The sequence below is a fragment of the Podarcis raffonei genome, chromosome 14 (genome assembly GCF_027172205.1).
Source record: "Podarcis raffonei isolate rPodRaf1 chromosome 14, rPodRaf1.pri, whole genome shotgun sequence".
NCBI classification, from domain to species: Eukaryota; Metazoa; Chordata; class Lepidosauria; order Squamata; family Lacertidae; genus Podarcis; species Podarcis raffonei.
The window spans coordinates 11,774,669-11,796,817 of NC_070615.1; the positions used below are offsets into that span (position 1 = coordinate 11,774,669).

The following is a 22,149-nucleotide window of genomic DNA, read 5'->3' on the forward strand; positions in this document are numbered from 1 at the left end:
AGCCTTCCAGGGGCCACATGGCGCTGGGGGCGGGGCCAGAGCCAAAGTGGGCGGAGCAACAGATGTGGCTTTTGCACAGTAGGCTACATTCCAAGCATTCAGGTAAGCAGCAGATATCATCACAGTTCAATGACATAACCCCAGGCAAGCAAAAGAACTTGAGGAGGGAACAGAGCACAGATGGGGAGGGGGATTGGCCTGAGGAGAGTCCCGAGGGCCAGACAGTGAGCCCTGCAGTGCCTGCATTTTGTGGAGAAAGGATGTTCCAGTCAAAATATAAAATTCCACGTTTGATAGGTGAGCAAGGGGTTAAGACACATGGAATTCCCTGGAAATTCCTAGAAGGCACTCTTGTGAGGTCATAGCCTGTGCTTACCCTGGTGGAAAGGGTAACAATAGGAAGATAATTCTTATCACTTCCAGCTGGTTCTCATCATGCAACTACTGTATAGGAATTGAATGCAGGCTCTGTGTGTTCCTGAGCGCAGGCACCATCTTTGATCTAAACCAGGGAAGTCCAATTCCCAAAAGACTGCAATCTACTCCCAGGGAAAAAAATCTACCCATTTGGGAGCGAGTTCAGATGTGTTGAGCTTTTTTTAGGGAGGCAGGTCAAAGCTGTTGATAAGGATCCCACGATCGACCACGAACATCTGGGGATCGACCTGTCAATCATGATTGACCAGTTGGACACCCCAATCTAAACCATGTACTTTGTAATTCAGAAGTATATGTTGCCTGATGTATTTCATTTTTTTTTTAAATTTAATTTGCTTTTCTGTTTTATCATATCAGCGATGTATACTGTGTTACAGTCGAACACATGGTAATAAGAAAGAAAAAAAAGAAAAAGTTAGCATAAATACAAAATATACGTATGTGAATTGTGAAGCTCAAGGCATAAAAACAAGACTTGGGAAACGGGCTGCTTAGCTCGCCGTACCTCTAAAGCGTGCTGGATGTTGTCCTTGTGCCTTCCGGAACGGGAGAAGCTGCTGCTGCTGCTAATGCTGGAAGTGCTGGTCTCGCAAATCTGCTCCCCCAGAAGGCTGTCTTCGGGTAACAAGGTCTCTGCCCACAGCCGGCAAATACCATCAAGGCAGGAAGTAAGCAGCACGTTGCAAACAGACCCCCTAAAGGAATTTCAAGAAGGGATATTGGCACTTGTAGCTTAAAGGTTCACAGAATTGGGGGAAGTACTGAGTGTAAGATGGATGTTTGAAACAAGACATGGGGCCTGTAGCAAAAGGTTGCAGCGTAGCCCTCCCCTCCTAAAAGTTGCTCTCCCCACCCACACTGTTAAATCTACATTCCCTGGCTACTGAGCATGCACAATCCTTATTGGACATGGGGCTGGTTTCTGGGTTCCTCTGAGCATGCCATCACCTTTCTTGCTCCTGACCACTGGTCCTGTTAGCTAGGGATGATGGGAGTTGTAGTCCCAAAACATTTGGAAGGCGAAGTTTGCCTATGCCTGCCTTAGGGGCTCCAATCCTGTCAGCATTCATCAGCTGTGTTTGCTATTAGGAGTGACGCTTCATAATAGTGTCCCAGTGTCCCAGTTGTGCTTAGATCTAACCACCGATAAATTATTGCAAAAATGCAAAGAACAGTGGAGCTCATTTCACTCCTTTCTGCTCCCTTTCAGTCCAAACTACCGCTCTCTACCCGCCCCCGCCCCCCGAAAAATCAAAACCCAAGAACAGCAGCCAACTCAGGGAAGGCTACTTCTAAAACTGATGGAAGTTTTCCAAAGCAGTCTCTGGTGCTACATGAGGACCAGCCGTTAACAAATATACACAGCTTCAGTACTCTTACTTGTGAAGCCATAAAAGTAAATTTAAAAAAAAAAGTAAAGTCGCTTTTTTAAAAAAATGCAACTAGGCTTTCACAAGTCCCTTGCATCTAGCTAAGGATGCAATCCTTGCACTCTTCCTCATGAGTAAACCTCACTGAGCCAAGTGAGACTTATTTCTGAGTAAACATGAATAGGATCTGTAAGGAAGCTCATAGGGCCCTGGCCTGAGACTCTCTGCATTACCTGCCTAACCTTTCTGTACAAGATACAGTGGAACCTCGGTTTTCAAATGTAATCCATTCTGGAAGACCGTTCGACTTCCAAAATGTTCAAAAACCAAGGATCAATGGGCTGGCTGCAAAGTCAATGGGGGGGGAGGAAAAACTCGCCTCGGAAGCCGTTCGACTTCTGGGACGTGTTCAAAAACGGAAGCAATTACTTCTGGGTTTTTGGCATTTGGGTTCCGAATTGTTCGGCTTCCGAGACACTCAAAAACCGAGGTTCCACTGTAATTCCATTGCACGGACTCCCTAATTTATAGCATGCAAACTGTAAAATTAATGTGTGACGGGTGCCTATGTTTTTGCACTCAGGTTTGAACCTTTTTTTTAGAGGCGGGGAAGGAGGAGCAAATTCAAACCTGGGCATAAACTTGCTTGTGTTTCTCCACGAAAATCCCGTCACCGATCGAGGATGTGCCAGATACACAAAGGCGAAATGAACCGGTGTGGAGGTCCTTTTCTGTTCCTCACTCTCTTGGGGGAGAAGAGAGGATTTCCAACCAGTCATCGGATACCAGACTTTTAAGAGACAATCATCCTAGACAAACCAACACATAGCAAATTGACAGTGTACGTGCATAATTACAGTTGTGGTTTTTTAAAAAAAACAGCTGCAGGAAATTAGATTAGGGCTGTAATGTGGGAAGGAAGAAGGGCCCTAGCTCAGTTGATGTTCTTGCATGTAGAAGGTACCAGGTTCAATTGCTAGGGTCTGCAGATAGGACTAGGAGAAACTTCCCTGAAACCCTCAACAGATGCTTCCCATCTGTGTAGATATTGCTTCCTACATGGTGGGCACAGCTCAATGCTTCTCCCCCATAATTGAGATCCAACACCAAAATGACAATTAGCCATACAGAAGAAACAAAATATAAATAATATCACCAGTTCTGCCTTGGTTTTGCAGCAGACAAAATGGTGTTCTGAAGACCATTGTTTGCGTTAGTGTTATAATAATAATAATAATAATAGTAATAATAATAATAATAATAATAAATTTTATTTATATCCCGCCCTCCCCAGCTGAAGCCGGGCTCAGGGCGTCTAACAGCAATAAAATAGTACAACATTCTAAAATCATTCCATTATAAAATTAATTCAACTCAAATTGATGGCAACCATTAGGCTAAAGTTCTGTGAAGATTGCCAAAGGAGGGGGTCAGACCGTGCCTTGGCCAAAGGCCTGGTGGAACAGCTCTGTCTTGCAGGCCCTGCGGAAAGATGTCAAGTCCCGCAGGGCCCTAGTCTCTTGTGACAGAGCGTTCCACCAGATTGGAGCCACAGCCGAAAAAGCCCTGGCTCTAGTTGAGGCCAGCCTAACCTCTTTGTGGCCTGGGACCTTCAGGATGTTTTTGTTTGAAGACCGTAAGTTCCTCTGTGGGACATACCAGGAGAGGCGGTCCCGTAGGTACGAGGGTCCTAGTTACCTATGGAATATACCGTCTTTCCCCGAAAGTAAGACATCCCCCCAAAATAAGACCAACTTCCAGTTTTGCCTCTCGCTGTAATGTAAGGCATTCCCCGAAAATAAGACCTCCCCGATAATAAGGGCTCCCCTGAACATAAGGCCTCCCCGGAATATAAGGCCCCCGAAGCTACCATAAGGCGTCTGACTCCTCTGGACCGTAGCGAAGGGCGCCACAGCGCAGCTCAGTGATTGGCCGCAGCGCAGCCGGAGCTGTTCAGGCAGTGCAAGGTCTCTTTAAATCAGAGAGCCCGCGCCGCCGCAAGGACAAGCTGCCGCCTGCTGCTTGCTCTGCCCTGGCGGAGTCTGGCTGACTCACAATTAGACAATAAATGTGTACCGTATTCTTCTTCCATGGAAAAATAAGACATCCCCTGAAAATAAGACCTAGCGCATCTTTGGGAGCAAAAATTAATATAAGACACTGTCTTATTTTTGGGGAAACAGGGTACTTTAACAAGTGAACTATCCGCAGTAGTGTGTTTGCCAATGTTGCACTTAAAAGGGTTTGGATAACTAATATAAGGTGATGAACACATTAAATGAAACGTTAATCACTTAACTATTTGTTTGGGCGAGATTGAAACCACAGATTACATTGTTCAACACAAGAGGCACAAGAGACCGGTGGTCTTTCTCAACTCTCTTTTTTTCTATTCATGAAGAACCAATAAACCTTGAAGGATCAACAAGAGACAATGAGAAAGAGCCTCACTGCACCTTGTACTTAACTGCCTTAACCTGAGTCAGACCAAAGGTCCATCTTGCTCAGCAATTTACACCAGGGTGGCCAAAATGAATATATATAAGGCTACTGGGCGGTGCTTGCTGAGACTGATGAAGACTTGAAGTAGCCAGAAGAGAGCACACTCCAAGTTGCTGTTTGTTAACAGTTATAACGTTCAGTTATGATCTGTATACAGGTACAAGCAAATAAATTCTCCAGCAAAACATACATCAAGTGAAAATAGGGAAGAGCATCTCTAGAAATAGAACATAAATATCTCTCAGCCACATTTTAGTTAACGGCCAGCCTGCTTAGTGCACACACAGAACTGATACGACGTCTGGCAATAGAAAAGCCATTTTGAAGTCGTAAACCACAAATCATAGATTTACATCCACAACTGATCTGGCACAAATAGCACCTTAGGGATCGCTTTAGCTGCCCGCCCACTCCCCTGAAAAACAAATTAATTTTGCAGCTAAGGTTAGGAACTGCTGAGAAGATGGGAGTTAAGGTCATTATGTTGATCATATGAAATGATTATTAGATTGCACTTGCCAAAGAGATATTTAGTGCCCTTTGATACATCAAGTCATTTTCTTCTGAAAGACAGATGCTCAGGGGTCTAGTGTCCCCCCCCCCTTAATCCATCTTCCTGCCCCATCTTCTGCATTCCATATTCAGGCCCCAGGCCCACTGAATGAATATACACCCACGGGGTATAAATAATAATAATTATTGTTATGATGATGATGATGTTTCCCATGCATTTTCCTTGTACTGTACGGCATTCCCTTTGATTATATTAATTTTTATTGCCTTTTCTTCAAAATTAAGGTAGTTCTTAGCTCAGCGGAACAGCAGGTGTGTTGCATGCACAAGGGCCCCAATCCCTGGCATTTCCAGTTAAAGGAGATCAGGCAGCAGACTGGGAGAGACCTCTGCCCTGAGGAGCTTCCAGATTTAGCTGTACCCAAATCAATGTCATTCAATTTTAAGTTGGAAGTGGAATAGCAACTCTGCTTCCAGACTTCTAACACACTGTGACCAAGGGGGCAGTGTTGGAGGAAAGGTAGTTTTCATTGGGACAATTGTGTATGTGTTGGAAGTCCACCCCGCATACGCAATTTAGAGGGGGAAGAAAATAGTCACAGCTACATGGGCAATGATACACAGAAAGGGAATGGTTAAAGTGAAAGAGGTGACTGCTTGAGGAGAAAAACAGACAATACAGATGGAACTGACTAGAGCAGGACTTTCCAAGCTTGGGTCTTCAGTTGTTTTGGGACTACAGTTCCCATCATCCTTGACCACTGGTCCTGCTAGCTGGGGATGATGGGAGTTGTAGTCCAAAAGCAGCTGGAGACGCAAGTTTGGGAAACTCTGGTCTAGACCAGCCTTTCTCAACCTGTGGGTCCCCAGATGTTGTTGAACTACAACTCCCATCACCCCTAGCTAGCAAGGCCAGAACTCAGGGATGATGGGAGTTGTAGTCCAACAACATCTGGGGACCCACAGGTTGAGAACCGCTGGTCTAGAGCAATCTATACTGGCCAAAACAAACAAACAGAAGCAAAAGGAAGAAAACATGAGAAAATGTTTTGTCCAAAACATGATGCAGAAGTGAGTCAACGGCAGGCATAGGCAAACTCGGCCCTCCAGATGTTTTGGGACTACAATTCCCATCATCCTTGACCACTGGTCCTGTTAGCTAGGGATGATGGGAGTTGAAGTCCCAAAACATCTGGAGGTCCGGGTTTGCCTAGACCTGGTCAACGGCATGTGGCTATTCCACAATATTTGTTTGTGTGGAAGCAGCTTAAGACCCTAGGGAATGGTTGCCAATCAGAGCAGATGGGCTAGAGAAGGGTAGCCAACCTGTGGCTCACCAGATTTTGCTGCCCGACAATTCCCATAATCTCTGACCACTTGCCACTCTGGCTGGGGGTGATGGAATCTGGAGCCCAGCAACACTTGAAAGGCCACAGGATAGTCAACCCTGGGGCAGATGGACAAATGATTTGACAGCATAAGGCAACTCCTTATAGCTTTGCAAATTTTCCGTTGCATAACAGCAACTTGCTGAGGAGCAAGACGCAATAACATTTCCACCCTTCCTTTTCACCTCTCTTGAAACGCTTTCCTATCATTTCTTCCTGATCATTTTCCTACACCCCTGACAACTGGAGAATACAGAGCCATAGCTACAAGCACTGTCCCAACTCTTCCTCTCTCTTGGTTTTCCATTCATTACATTCTCACCAGGGAAGATGTGATTTGGCTACAGCATACCTGGTTCCCAAGGTTTAGCTCCGCTCTTCTAATAGTCCCTGATCTTAGCCAAAATGCCAAGAAACAATTACACTTTTTATATTGGGAACTTGGCTTGGGAATGAAGTTAGGATAATAAATTATTAGAAGAGATTGCAGAGCTCTCAAGGTACTATCTAAAAGTAATAAATCCTAAAGATTTTTTTTTTGGGGGCCGGGGTGGAGAGGAAGGACAATACAATCATCTCTGCAGAGACACAACTAAAGAAACAATACGTTTTAGCCAGACGTAGTGCTGCGATCACCAATCTAAACCAAACTGAGCCACAATGCAAGAACTAAAATGGCAACCGTCTCTGGCACAGGCAGAAAATGGCTTCCAAGACCATCTGCTTCAGTTATTTAGTCACAGACCTCTGGCGCTGCACACAATGGGGCAAAACAGATGGAGATCGATGGAAACGAAAGAGCCTTTGACAACCTCCTGCTACATCACTGAATTCTGAATTAAATGTAATATTGAGTACATAAGAGGTGGCTACTGGATCAGGCCAGCAGCCCACTTTGTCCAGCACAAAGTCTCACAGTGGCCAACAGCTGCCTATGAGAAGCCTACTAAGGGAACTGTTTTGTCTTAATTGACATGTCTAATGTAGGCCTATTAATTTCATTGGGTCGACTCTGTATAGGCCCCATCTGCACTATACATATAAAGCAGTGCTGTACCACCCTAAGTGCTCATGGCTTCCCTCAGAGCCCATGACACTGGACAAAACACCCGCCTCAGGCAGCAGAACTGCGAGAGGCCAAACGACGCCAGATTCTCATTTTGCCTCAGGTGGCGAGCCTTGAAAGGAGACCTCCTATCCCTCCCCCACGAGCTACAATTTCCAGACTGGATTAACAATCAGCCCCTCTTTCCAGGAAACTCTGGGAACTAACTCCATGCAGGATGTCCTAACATCACCTTAAAAAAAACTACAGCTCCCAGAAACCTTTTGGGGGAAACCGTGACTGTTTAAAGATGCACGATGCTGCTTCAAAGGTATGGTGCAGATGGGAACTTAATTGAATACAAATAGATTTGCAACTATATAATAACTCATGAAATAATAATAATAATAATAATAATAATAATAATAATAATAATAATTTATTTATATCTCACACTCCCCAGCCGAAGCCGGGCTCAGAGCAGCTAACGACAATAAAAATAACACCATTTACATAAAATCACAATCACTTAATCGAAATACATTCTAAAATCAATTCATTCTAAAATCAATTCAGAATCAAATGCTCATTAATTGTATCAGGGTGTACTTAAGTACAAGGGACGGTAGAAAGCTCAGTGGCATCTACTGGCAGCTAACTGGATTTGCAGTAGATCAGGAAGCAAAGGGCTTTTAGAATCCCGGATCTGTGTAGTAACTTAACCAATATAAAGGCACAGCTTATCCAGGTCAGCTAGTGTATGGCTTGTGGATGCTGTAAGCGACTGGATCTGACAAGTCACTGGCCGTTATTTGGTTCCCGTCGGTAGTCCTCACTGTTCTAATAAAAATCAAAAGCCAGCCCCACAAACCTGAAGCCTGTGCATTTAAAACAATCAACTGCAGCAAATTATTTAATCCTTGGGGGTGGGGACGCTGCTAAGACAGAATCACTTCGAATGACAACAAAAGGCAAGGAGCTAAAAATAAAATGAAAATCCAGGGATTCAAAGCTTTGAATGAATAATCCACTATACACTTGAAAATTATTTTAATCGAGATTAAATCACTCAATATGGAGAGAATGGTGAGGTGTGGGACACAGGAGACCACAGTTAGAATCCTACTTAGTCGTGAAGGTCACTAGGTGAACTCAGGTCAGAAGAAAGGTTTAAACTGGTACTCATCCCAAGCTTTTCAGACCCAAAGCCTACCAGCAGTCACAACCTGGACTATGGAAGCCGCTTAAGTATGGGTTTTTTAAAATATTTTAATGGCACACATGCAACTTCATCTCCTCCCTTTTCCATTCCACTCTCTTTCTCAGCACAGTCCCGAGGTCAGTGTCAGAAGGGAAAATACGATTTGCACCCAGAAGATCCTAAGTTCATCTCCCTGGCATCTCAAATCAAAATGATCAGGAGCAGATAAACCATGTATATTGATGGTGATGAACAGATAAATAAATGAAAAGGCAAAGGCCTGAGACCAAGGAGACCTATTAGAGTAGTCAATACTGAGCCGGGTAGACAAATAATCTAACCTAGCATATGACAGCTTCCTATATTTCTCTTCCTTTCCTGGGGTTAGGGCCCTTCGGCTCCATCAGGGTTTGGCATGGTATGGCAGCCACGGACACAAGAAGGAGAAGGAACAGATTGGGGAACCTGCCCCCAGGGATGGGGCAGGCTTGTTGCTGAGAACCGGGTGCTGGCTCCATAGGTGGGATCAGAGGCACCTGTCCAGAAGGAGCGTAGGTGTGCAGAACTATGGGGAGACAGTCTCGTGTTTGAGCTTGCCCTGCCTTGTCATTCAAAACTGGGCAGGGAGAGTAGTGTCAAGTGTCAGGACTCTTCCTTTTGGTTATGAACCTGTTGCCTTGCTCACGCACCTTGGTGTTCCGACTTCTGGACCTTATGCTTGCTGATAAGCCTGTACTAATATTAGCCTGAAGGAATAGATCTCCCTCACTAGCAAGTAAGAGTCACTGGGTTTGGGATGGGAGCCTGACACGTCTCTTAAAAGACCGTAAGTCTAAGGCAAAGGACAGCAAAAGCATCTTGATGTGTCTGGTGCAGCATTCCTTAGGCTGCAGCTAGATCCAGTTTTGGGTCCTGACTCACTAGCTGAAGACCAGTGCATAAGATGTTAAATGGCTATTCCCTGTTACATATGCGAGGAAACAATTCTATTTTACTAAGCAGAGTTAATACAATTCCTGGCACACTCCAGAAGTGCAATTCACTTTCTTTCTCATCCTTACCTTTCCGGCCGTGGCAAAATATTCACCATCTGGGGACCATTCCATCAGATGTACAGACACGGCCGTTCTGAAGAGCAAAGCAAGAGAAAAGAATGCAGTTCTCCACTGAAGGGGAATTTACTTTTTTAGGGACACAGCTATGGCAGCCTAAGGTTATTCTCGCCATTGACATCTCATTACACATACAGGAGAAGTTAGCTAAAAATACTTTAATTGCCGTATGGCAATGATGAGTAACCTGTGGCCCTCCAGGTGCTGTTGAACTACAATTTCCACCATACCTGATCACAGACTATTCTGGCTGGGACTGATGGGAGCTGGAGCCCACCAACATCTGGAGGACCACAGGCAACATCTGCCGCACATCTCTGCTGCATGGAATTACTAACTTTAAAAGCCAATTGTATTATTGAAGAAGGATCAAGGGTTTTGGCACTCTCAGTGAAGCAATGAAATGGTGCTCCATCCCTTTAGCAACCCTGAGGCCTCATAACTCATATTTTTAGTGTTTATCTGTAACTGTTGTCGCATTCTCTGTAAAAAAAGAAGAATCTCATGTCAGCGTTCAGTATGAGCTGCCTGAACCAAATATGCTTGCACCCTGGATTTTGCAGCAACATGAAGCCAACTCCCAGATACACAAAAGAGGCACAATGTTTTCTGGCTCTATACCAGTTTTGTTAGGCACAACATTGTGAGCATTGTTTGAAATGAAAAGAAGACTGCATCTTGAGGGGAAACGACTATTGACTATAACAGAACTGCATGGCTAGGAAAAGGCTTTGGAACAGAAGTAATCAGCTGGATTGTTTTGAACCAAGTTATTCTCAAAGTAAAGGGTAAAGGGACCCCTGACCATTTGGTCCAGTCGTGGCCAACTCTGGGGTTGTGGCGCTCATCTTGCTTTATTGGCCAAGGGAGCCGGCGTACAGCTTCCGGGTCATGTAGCCAGCATGACTAAGCTGCTTCTGGTGAACCAGAGCAGTGCACGGAAACATTGTTTACCTTCCCACCAGAGCGGTACCTATTTATCTACTTGCACTTTGACATGCTTTCAAACTGCTAGGTGGGCAGGAGCTGGGACCGAGCAATGGGAGCTCACCCCATTGTGGGGATTCGAACCGCCAACCTTCTGATCAGCAAGTCCTAGGCTCTGTGGTTTAACCCACAGCGCCACCCGTGTCCTCTCTATTCTCAGAGTAGACCCACTGAAATCAATGAAGCTAAGCTAACTCTGAGGATTAGAGTTGAATACTACTAAGAACCTCGTTTTATATGATCCTATAGACCAGAAACAAATTGTGGGTTTTTAGCCCCTTGCCTTCCCACAACATTTCCCCCCTCTCTTAAGAAGCATCGCTTCCAGTTTAGCATAAGCCACAGTTTGACAACCAGCCAATTTGAACATGACAGCACTTATCCCAACCTAAAATTGGAAATCCACTTCAATCTGTGGTTTCTAATTCCAGTTTGGAGGGCATAGTTTGTTGATTCAGATGTCCCTGTAAACAATGGTTTGCGCTAAGCAAAAGACTGGAAGGGAATCTGCATCCATTAGGGAGAAGAGGAAGCATGCAAGCCTACAGCTCAAATCTAATCCCCAGTTGTCTGAACCAACTAGAGATTTGTTGTGTTCAGTTATGCTTCCCAGGAAGAAGAAGTCAATATGGTTTCAAATGCACTGGAGACTTTGCACCTAACAAATGTGCATATATACAGAGAAGCTTGTTGCTATTCTGTACTTGAGCATAAAAAACATGCAGCTCATTAAAAAGCATATATGGATTTTTAATGAGCTGCATATGTAAAAATAATTTCAGGTTCTAAGAGCGATTAGGGATGGGACTGTAAGATGTCCCTGCCTTTCCTCCATAATCATAAAGGTAAAGGTAAAGGACCCCTGATAGTTAAGGCCAGTCGCAGACGACTCTGGGATTGCGGCGCTCATCTCGCTTTACTGGCCAAGGGAGTCGGCATTTGTCCACAGACAGTTTTCTGGGTCATGTGGCCAGCATGACTAAGCCACTTCTGGCGAAACCAGAGCAGTGCATGGAAATGCTGTTTACCTTCCCGCCAGAACAGTACCTATTAATCTACTTGCACTTTGACGTGCTTTTGAACTGCTAGGTTGGCAGGAGCTGGGACCAAGCAACGGGAGCTCATCCTGGCGTGGGGATTCGAACCGCTGACCTTCCGATCAGCAAGCCCAAGGCTCAGTGGTTTACACCACAGCGTCACCCGCATTCTCCATAATCATAATCTCACACAAACTTACCTGCAGTGCCAGACACATTTCCAGTCGCTTAGAACAGGATGGATTTTATCCTCTTTGAGCTCCAAGTCAGGATCATCTTCCTCCTCCTCTTCTAGGATATCACTAGATGGAGGGGCCCATAACTGCAAATAATCTGTTGCAGTCAGCAGCCGGTTACCTGGAAGCAATGGATATTTAAGCAAAGTAGACAGCAATATTTGGCCTACATGCATTTTCTTCTACTGCTTCTTCCAACATTTGTGAAGGAAAATATGGGGCTGGGGAATCGTGGAGGACAGAATTCTCCTCCACAAAGACTACTGCACTAACATAAGCATCTGCTTTTGTTACTGTCGGTATATTTATATTCAAGACAGTTCCATGTGCTAGGGCTGTTTGTGAGCTGATTCCCCCCGTCAAAAAAAGACACTTAAGAACGTAAATTGAGCCTGAAGAATAGAGAAGAGACACTCTTCAGAATATTAGGGGCAGGGGAAGCATGGCTTTGTTTTTTGCAGTCTTCAGATGAGAACTAGACCATGTGAAAAATGAACATCAGATTTTTAGCTGCAGTTCATTCATTTTCAGCTTTGTATTCTTGTTATAAAAAAGTGCACCTAGACATTCTGCTGTTGACCCATAAAAGGTAAAGGGACCCCTGACAATTAGGTCCAGTCGTGACCGACTCTGGGGTTGCGGCGCTCATCTCGCTTTATTGGCCGAGGGAGCCGGCATACAGCTTCCGGGTCATGTGGCCAGCATGACTAAGCCGCTTCTGGCGAACCAGAGCAGTGCACAGAAATGCTGTTTAGCTTCCCACCAGAGCAGTACCTATTTATCTACTTGCACTCTGACGTGCTTTTGAACTGCTAGGTTGGCAGGAGCTAGGACTGAGCAACGGGAGCTCACCCCGTTGCAGGGATTCGAACTGCCAACCTTCTGATCGGCAAGCCCTAGGCTCTGTGGTTTAACCCACAGCGCCACCCGCGTCCTGCTGTTGGCCCATAACCTAGGTTTAAGGTGCCATTTAGCTCCTGGTTTTCATATAAGGTAAAGGTAAAGGTACCCTTGCCCGTACGGGCCAGTCTTGACAAACTCTAGGGTTGTGCACTCATCTCACTCTAGAGGCCGGGAGCCAGCGCTGTCCGCAGACACTTCCGGGTCACGTGGCAAGCGTGACAAGCTGCATCTGGCGAGCCAGCGCAGCACACAGAACGTCGTTTACCTTCCCGCTAGTAAGCGGTCCCTATTTATCTACTTGCACCTGGGGGTGCTTTCGAACTGCTAGGTTGGCAGGCACTGGGACCGAGCGATGGGAGCGCACCCCGCCACGGGGATTCGAACCGCCGACCTTTCGATCGGCAAGTCCTAGGCGCTGAGGCTTTTACCCACAGTGCCACCCGTGTCCCTCAGCTTCTAATACCAGAAAGTCCCAAATGCTGCAACCTTTTTTCATAGGGGAATCACTTCATTCCCTGGATCAATCTGGCTGCTCTTTTCTAAACTTTTTTCCAGCTCTACAATATCTGCTTCGAGGTGAAGCGACCAAAACTGTGCACAGTATTCCAAATGCAGATATTGGCAGTTTTATTTTCAACTGCTTTCCTAATGAACGGAATAACACACTAGAGGGAGGCAAAAGTACATTGATCATATTAGAGGAAATCACGAAAGATTCCCCCTGAAGAAGATCCCTCACAGTAACATGCTGCAAAGCGCATTAGGAAGTGGGAACTGACTTAATGTTGACTTCATTACCTTGAGGATCCCATGCTAGGTTGAAGGTCATAGAACTGAGGAAAAACTGCCCTGTCTTCAGCCATTGACACTTCAGTTGCTGCAGTGCAAACATTACAGAGTTAATTCCTAGGGGGCAAAACACACAGGACAGGAGCAATCTTTTCTTCACATAGCTATAAACGGACATTTCAGGGTTTGTTTATTTTTTTAAAAAAAATCATTTGACGTGATTAAGCAGTTACTTTTGCTGTCAAACAGCATTCTTCAAGGGTGACAATTAAAACCAATAACACGCCCCAAATTGCGCACTTTTCAAATAACAGATCACAGCCATGGCTGTGGCATAAACACAGGCAACAAATTTGCTTGCACTCCTGCTGTTCTGCATGAATAGCTGATTCATCAAAGAAGAGGAGGGAAGTTATTTTGTGTCCCATGCCTTCATTACAAAGAGCAAAACTAAAGATCTGCAACAGGGAGAGGGGTTCTTCTCATGTACAAAACAACATATTTCTTTTTTAAAAAAATCATAAAGACATTCTATCTATTCAATGATGGGACATGTTAAGACCACCAGACAATGGAAATTAAACTTAATACATCCTTTACAGCACACGTGGGGAACCCCTTGTCTGCAGGTTAACCGTGCCCCCAGGGGGTGAGGTCCAATTTGGCCCATGGCGCCATTTTCCTCCAACCATGCCCATCGACTGACATTTCTAGGTGAAACTGCCAGAGGCTATGACATGGTGGTAGAGAGGAAGGGCTGGGGAGGCTTGCCTGTCAGTTCCAGGAGACGGCAGTAGAGGCTGCCCCCCCCCAAATTCAGTTTGCCCTCAACCAGCCCTCACCTGCCTGCTTCCTTCCTTCTTCCCTTCCTTGCAGCCAGCCCAGGGTGTTCTCCTGCCTGTCAGCTTCCTCCTCCTCCTTAGTCTCAGCCATGGGTAGGTAAACTAAGGCCCGGGGGCCAGATCCGGCCCAATCGCCTTCTAAATCCGGCCCATGGACGGTCCGGGAATCAGCGTGTTTTTACATGAGTAGAATGTGTCCTTTTATTTAAAATGCATCTCTGGCTTATTTGTGGGGCATAGGAATTCGTTCATTCCCCCCCCCCCAATATAGTCCGGCCCCCCACAAGGTCAGAGGGACAGTGGACCGGCCCCCTGATGAAAAGGTTTGCTGGCCCCTGCAGCGTTTCCCTTACAGAATTCAGCAGAGATGTAGGATAGGAGCAAAACTAGCATTCATTAGCTCCGACTCCACCACCTACGGTTGACCTTCCTGTCTTCTGCTAACTGCTAGGAATGATGTTTACCTGCTCCAAGAGAAACAAAAATATGTGGATTTTATATCACGTAATAAATACTTACACAATTTCTCTTATGAGAATTCACCCCAAGGGGCTCAAAAATGCACACGACATTTCCATAAGAGGCTGCAATCTAGAACAGATTGAGTGAAGAAGTTAGTCTTAAAAAAAAAAAAAAATTAACTGTGAATATTTTACTATTTATAGATAGCAATGCATTCATCAGAGTGTTATGTACAAGGACAGATTCAGACAAAAAGTAAATTTATATGAACATCGCTTGGCTGTTGTACCAGACGCTAGATTTCAAGGGATATGCTACAATGAACCACATTCTGTTCAGAAAGAAAGAAAGAAAGAAAGAAAGAAAGAAAGAAACTATTCTTTACATGTGTACCGTATTTTTCGCCCTATAGGACGCACTTTTTCCCCTCCAAAAATGAAGGGGAAATCTGTGTGCGTCCTATGGGGTGAATGCAGGCTTTCGCTGAAGCTTGGAGAGCGAGAGGGGTTGGTGCGCAGATAGCCCTGCGCTTCGGGAAGATAGCTGCGGATAGCAGCCTGCCGCCCAGAGCTAAAAACTACGGTAGGTGCGTTTTTAAAAGCTCGGGCTTCCCCCGCGGCTGGGGGGGGGATAATTTTTTTTCCTTTATTCCCCCCCCCCAAAAAAAAAATTAGGTGCGTCCTATGGGCCGGTGCGTCCTATAGGGCAAAAAATGCTGTAATTTCCAGAATGACTGCCAGTAGGATATCATATAAAGGGCCAAATTGTGCTCAATTCATAAAGCAGAGTAATTTATTCAACTGTTAATTAATTCATTAAAACAGATATGCTTTGTCAATTAAAACTTCTTAAGGCATTGTGCAGCCTTAAAGTTTTAATTCCTATATTTTAAATGATTTCTTTCTTTCTTTCTTTCTTTCTTTCTTTCTTTCTTTCTTCCAAAAAGAACACTTTCCTGTCTCCCACTGCTCCAAAGTTCTAAAATCCAAGGGTTCCCAAACTGAGGTCTGTAGTCTGCGAGCTACATTCTGGTGGTCTGAGGCATGTCTGTGAAGAAGATTTCCAATTTGAATTCCATAGAATTCTTTGGAATTCAAATTGCAATGCAATCAAATAACATGCAAGAAAAAAATTAAGCAATAAAGCTGCTGTTAAAAGCATCCAGCATCCAGCACCGTGAACTAAAATTGCTACAAGAGGCAGAGAAAAATTATAAAGTGGTCTGCCAAGATCCTCAGCAGTTTTCAAGTGACCCATGGGTGGAAAGTTTGAGAACCAGTGCTCTGAAATCCTTACCCTTCCTTGCTGGGAGCACTCCACGCAGCTGACTTGTATGTTTCCATGCTTAGCACCAGGAATAATTTGCACACATTCAAAGTCATTTGCCAGGATAACAATATCGCATCCGGAGCCATATGCCTAAAAAGAAATGTGTCAAAAAGGATTTCATTATTTTTCATTTTTCAGTTACTGCACTGTACACATGTGTATTTTCTTTTTAACCTGTTTCCAACCTCCCCGCCCCAAATCATCACAAAAGTACCGTATTTTTCACCCTATAGGACACACTTTTTCCCCTCCAAAAATGAAGGGGAAATGTGTGTGCGTCCTATGGGACGAATGCAGGCTTTCGCTGAAGCCTGGAGAGTGAGAGGGGTCGGTGCGCACCAACCCCTCTCGCTCTCCAGGCTTCAGGAGAGCCCCAGCGCCAGCCCCACAAGGTCGGGGGACAGCGGGGAGGCGGAACGCCGCCATCCTGCTGTCTCCCGATGTGGTTTGTAGGCTGACGGCGGGGAGACCCCGCCGCCAGCCCCGCAAGCTCCGGGGACAGCGGGGAGGCGCAGTACGTCTTCCCGCTGTCCCCGGACCTGGTCTGAAGGCGGGCGGCGGGGAGAAGAGCGCTTCTCCCCGCTGCCTGCCCCACAAGCTCCGGGGACAGGTGGGAGGCGCAGCGCGTCTTCCCGCTGTCCCCGGACCTGATCTGAAGGCGGGCGGCAGGGAGAAGAGCACTTCTCCCCACTGCCAGCCCCGCAAGCTCTGGGGACAGCTGGGAGGCGCAGCGCGTCTTCCCGCTGTCCCCGGACCTGATCTGAAGGCGGGCTGCCGGGAGAAGAGCGCTTCTCCCCGCTGCCGGCCCCACAAGCGCCTGGGGGGGAAATATTTTTTTCTTTATTTCCCCCCAAAAAAACTTGGTGCGTCCTATGGGCCGGTGCGTCCTATGGGGCAAAAAATACGGTAGAAATATCAAACATACTACTGTTTCAACACCGCCATTAATTTATGTTTCAGTATTGTAACCTGGTGCATGTTTGTCAGTCTGTTGCACCCAAAAAGACCCACAGACTGATGGTACCTTAAAAGGCTAACAAATTAATTACACCATTATGTAAGGAAGTGAATCCTAAATGTTGGAGGGGATGTACAAAGGAACAAATTTTCATATGTGGTGGTGTTGTGACATTATCAAATCCTTCTGGAATGCTGTCTTCAATGAAATAAGCTTGATATACAACAATACAATTGTAATGTCCCCTGTACTAGCGCTACAGGATCCTGTCTGCTCACAATTATCATAAAGATGACTTCTTAGCCTTTTTATGGACGGCTGTTTGTATGGAGATAGCTAGTGGCTTGTAGTGAGATAGCTAGTGGCTTGGCCTAATTTTGCAACTGCCCCTTACTTAACTAACATCACTAACGAAGCTTATAGATGGGCTTTCTCTAGAGCCCGCTTTGAGACAATGCCCTCAGCAGTGCTGTACGGCAAATTCACGCGGGTACCAATGCATGCGCGCCTCTGCCCCTGTATGTCTAATATGGTAGAATCTGTCACACACATCCTTCTATTTTGCGAATTTTATAGTGAAGAGCGAGTTCAACTTATTTTGCCGCTTTTATCAAAATTCATACCCCTACAACATTATTTGGAATCCTCCCGCGAAATTCTACGAAAATACCTTCTGGAAGATTGCTCCAGCTCAATATCATATGAGGTGGCCAAATTTTGCACTTTAGTAATCAGGAAGCGTAAATCTCTCCTGTTGAATGGCACACTGCGAAGTTGCCTTGTGTAATCCTTTTTTTTTCCTGATGTTGTTGTTGATTTCTTTTTGTTTGATCTTGTGGTGTTTAGTGTCACTGGCTTTTGCCGTAATAAAACTTGGAACTTGGAGATAGCTAGATGCTGGAAAACTGGTGATGGGCTGAACATTGATTCTTGGTATAACAGTGTATGGTCAATAGCATTGGCTGAGAAACTGACATGCCAGGTGAGAGCGGAAAAGGGCAAACACAATCCTTTTATAACATATGGCAAATGTTTATTGAATACATATATTGTTCAGACTATGGCAGGAATCCACCCAGAACTCATGGGAAAATGTGGCGTGATCTCTCAGAGCAATCAAATGAAACTTTAACACATGGCATGATAAAAGCCTGTAATTTTATAGTTACTTGTTTACTGTTGTAACAATAGTTTTCTCAAAATTTATCTTCTGTACCATGAAAATAAATAAAAACAGTATTTAAAAAAATTAATTATGCCATTCACTAATCACCCTTTTTGCAAAAAGAAACTCCCCCTCCAAATGCTGTCTATTTATTTATTTACAAAAAATATATATATACTGCTGTATCGTAAAGATATATCATAGTGGATTACAACAATATAAAAACACAAAACCAAACAATAACATGATACAAAGTTAAAACAAGTAAGGCTCATTTTACCACAAGTGGTGGACTTGCAGAGTAACTAAGGAATTTTGGGAGATGATTTAGAACGAGTTGAAAAAAACATTTAAGATAACTTTCCCAAAAAGAACAGAAGCTTTTTTACTAGGAAAAACTGGAGCAGATATCCCTCCAAAAAACAAATAAATCTATTTCTTTACGCAGTCATGGCAGCATGAATATCATACGCACAAAAATGGTGAGATGAGGTGGTACCTACCAAAGAAGAATGGCAGCTGAAACTGATGGAATATGGAGAATTAGAAAATTTGACTGATTTTAAAGATTGGGAAATGTTTGCAGAATACTTAAAAACTCAGCGTAAAAATGTTAGAACGCAAATAGGATTTGAGTAAAAGCAGCAGTGCAGGGTAAACTTTTTTTGCGGGGTAAACTAAGGTGAAGGTATGGAATAACTATAATATGCAGCATAAATTGAAATTTTGAGGGAGGGAGGGGAAATCATAGGTAGAATGACTGATTGCTAAATTTGAATGTTGTTGACTTGTTTATTTGTTTAAATTTTATTTTTAAATATAAAAAGTTAAAAGCAAGTTAAAAGCCAAAAGGAAATTTGAAATGAACAGCAATAGACCGGGGGGGAGGGGCGTGTTGTACTCTTAATTGCCTGTATAGGTCTGGCGGCGTTAAAAAGTTGGCACAGAAGGCGTCTGCTGAATCTCTTTTGGCAAGACCTTCCACAGACCTGGGCCAATGGCTCTGAAGGTTCAGTTTCTCCCCTTCTCTATGCATTACAAATTAAAAACCTAAACACCAACTACTTCGCAAATTATTTTGGCTGATATTCAAATACTGGTTCCATTAGGGGAACTCCCCCTCCCTCACCAGATCTGCACTGGCAAGTTGGGGAACCCCAGAACAGATTTAGGGAACACGAAGGGGGAGGAGAAGTGGAGAAGTTCCACTGCACAAGTGGAAATCCTTGTGCATAAAGGAACGAGTTTGCTGGATAGCGCCATTTGCATGTTATAATGATTAGCAACAGAACCGTCCTTTTTCTCCCAAGGATCTTTCTCTTCCCATCTGCCAAACTATCGTTGCAGAGCTTCAGAAGGAATTGCATCCAACATTGCGACTTGACATGCATATACTGGAATCTAGCAAATCTGCAGTGAGGCACATGAAGGGCATCTGGCAACAGACAGTCAACCCCCTCACCCTGAAGGAGCAACCATACAGCCCAGGGGTAGGAAAACTTTATAAGCCAAGGGCCTCATTTCCCCTTCTGGGGGCCACATGGCAGCGGCAACTGTGGGTGGAGCAACAGTTGTGCCTCTTATCATTGTACAGTAGACAATACTTAGGCGATACAAAAGTCCGAGTTTTTATCACTTACCTGCATGCCACAAGTCTCTCCATTCTCTCTCTTTTTTTTTTAATATAATTTTTATTAAAGAATTTTTTATGACCACAAAAACATAACAATACAATACAATAAACACAACAAACAAACAAACAAGAACAAGTACAATTTCAGATCTTATTTTCTTATACCTTACTTCTCCGACTTCCTCATGCCTCCCTTTTCTGTATTCCAATTTCTAATCAATTATTCAGCAAATCTTCCCTTATTTTAATTTAGTTTAATCTTCCTTATTCTCCTTATCTTATCCATTACTAATAGTAACCATTTATTTTCTAGTCCAACATCATTCTAACTTTCATTAATTTTGTAATATTTCTTTAAATAGTCCTTAAATTTTTTCCATTCTTCTTCCGCTGCTTCTCTTCCCTGGTTTCGGATTCTGCTCGTCATTTCTGCCAGACCCATGTAGTCAATCACCTTCATCTGCCATTCTTCCAGAGTGGGTAGCTCTTGTGTCTTCCAGTACTTCGCAATGAGTATTCTTGCTGCTGTTGTAGCATACATAAAAAAAGTTATATCCGTCTTTAACACCCCTTGGCCGACAATACCCAAGAGAAAGGCCTCTGGTTTCTTAGGGAAGGTATATTTAAATACCTTTTTCAGTTCATTATAGATCATTTCCCAGAATGCCTTAATCTTCGGGCACGTCCACCAGAGGTGAAAGAATATGCCTTCCTTTTCCTTACATTTCCAACATTTATTATCAGGCAAATGGTAAATCTTTGCAAGCTTGACTGGGGTTATGTACCACCTATAGATCATCTTCATAATATTTTCTCTTAAGGCATTACATGCCGTAAATTTCATCCCGGTGGTCCACAACTTCTCCCAGTAAGTCTCTCCATTCTCCATCCAGGGGAACGAGAGGTGTGTGACATCAGGATGCATGCCAGCTGGGCAAAAAACCCCGGGGAGGGTGCAGAGCAAGGCCATTGAGGGGCATAAAAAAGGTAAAGGGACCCCTGACCATTAGGTCCAGTTGTGACCGACTCTGGGTTTGCAGTGCTCATCTTGCTTTACTGGCCGAGGGAGCCGGCGTACAGCTTCCGGGTCATGTGGCCAGCATGACTAAGCCGCTTCTGGTGAACCAGAGCAGTGCACGGAAACACCGTTTACCTTCCCGCCGGAGTGTTACCTATTTATCTCCTTGCACTTTGACGTGCTTTCAAACTGCTAGGTTGGCAGGAGCAGAGACTGAGCAATGGGAGCTCACCCCGTCGCGGGTATTTGAACCGCCGACCTTCTGATCGGCAAGTCCTAGGCTCTGTGGTTTAACCCACAGCACCACCCGCGTCCTTACTGAGGGGCATAGCCTACAGGTAATGCTTGGAATTTCCAGACCCAAGCTCCAAATTTAAATACGGCCAAGTTCTAGTTTTGTGATGCCCAACACCACAATCTGAGGATCTGCAGAGTCTGAACAGCATCGCTTACAGCAGCTCTCCCTAACCTGGTGACCTCCGGATGTTGTTGGACTCCAACTCCCATCAGCCTCCGCTAGCATGGCCAATGATCGGGTGATGCATTCAGTCTCTGGGTTTGAGGTCCCTCATCACCGATACTATGCCCAATGATCTCTGGCTACAACTTACTTGCTCCTCTTTGCAGCCCCACCCCATAAATAAGCCACTGGTGAACATTTCAGGAAAAAAGATCCCCACCCATTCATATGCAGTTGCTCATTTGAATGTAAAGTAGTGCCGCACACTGATGTGTATGCAAAAGTCTGCCTTGTACACATCGTACTGCCTCCATTTTCTCCAGAATTCCCTGGAGCAAGCAGCAGAATGAAAATATTGGACTTCTCCATGATGTTTCAAAATGTACTGAGAGAGAAGGAGAGAAGGTAATTTATCACCTGTGAATTAATGAAATATTTTATGGAGAGAGGAGCCCTGCTTCCATGATTCCCAAAGGTTTGCAGCTGCAAAAACAGGATGGTGGACTAGATGGGCCTTTGGCCTAATCCAGCAGGACTCTTCTTATGTATAACTTGGGTCTTATTAAACTATAGCATTGCTATTTTCAGTATATGAGAAAAGTCTGCTTCCACTGACGTTCTTCCACTACATGTTCTTTTCCAAGTTATTATGTGTATTATCTTTAATATACCACTTACCTGCAGCGACCATATTTCTGGGTAAATCTCATTACAGTAAAGATGTTTCTAAAGAAAAGGTGATAAAAAAGAAATACCCTTTG

General features: G+C 44.5%; 1 protein-coding gene across 14 annotated transcripts in view; it reads right to left on the reverse strand.

Annotated features, from left to right (window-relative positions):
- The window catches only part of DMXL2 (Dmx like 2), a 530,204-nt gene that overhangs the window by 492,330 nt on the left and 15,725 nt on the right, over positions 1-22,149 (reverse strand). For all 14 annotated transcript variants that reach the window (XM_053365737.1, XM_053365727.1, XM_053365736.1 and 11 more), the window contains exons 2-8: positions 16,122-16,244; positions 14,883-14,954; positions 13,531-13,609; positions 11,794-11,950; positions 9,519-9,585; positions 2,439-2,617; positions 944-1,133 (exon numbers count right to left, since the gene is read on the reverse strand). In XM_053365737.1, coding sequence (XP_053221712.1) covers positions 944-1,133; positions 2,439-2,617; positions 9,519-9,585; positions 11,794-11,950; positions 13,531-13,609; positions 14,883-14,954; positions 16,122-16,244 — 867 coding nt within the window. The remainder of the gene's footprint in view (positions 1-943; positions 1,134-2,438; positions 2,618-9,518; positions 9,586-11,793; positions 11,951-13,530; positions 13,610-14,882; positions 14,955-16,121; positions 16,245-22,149) is intronic.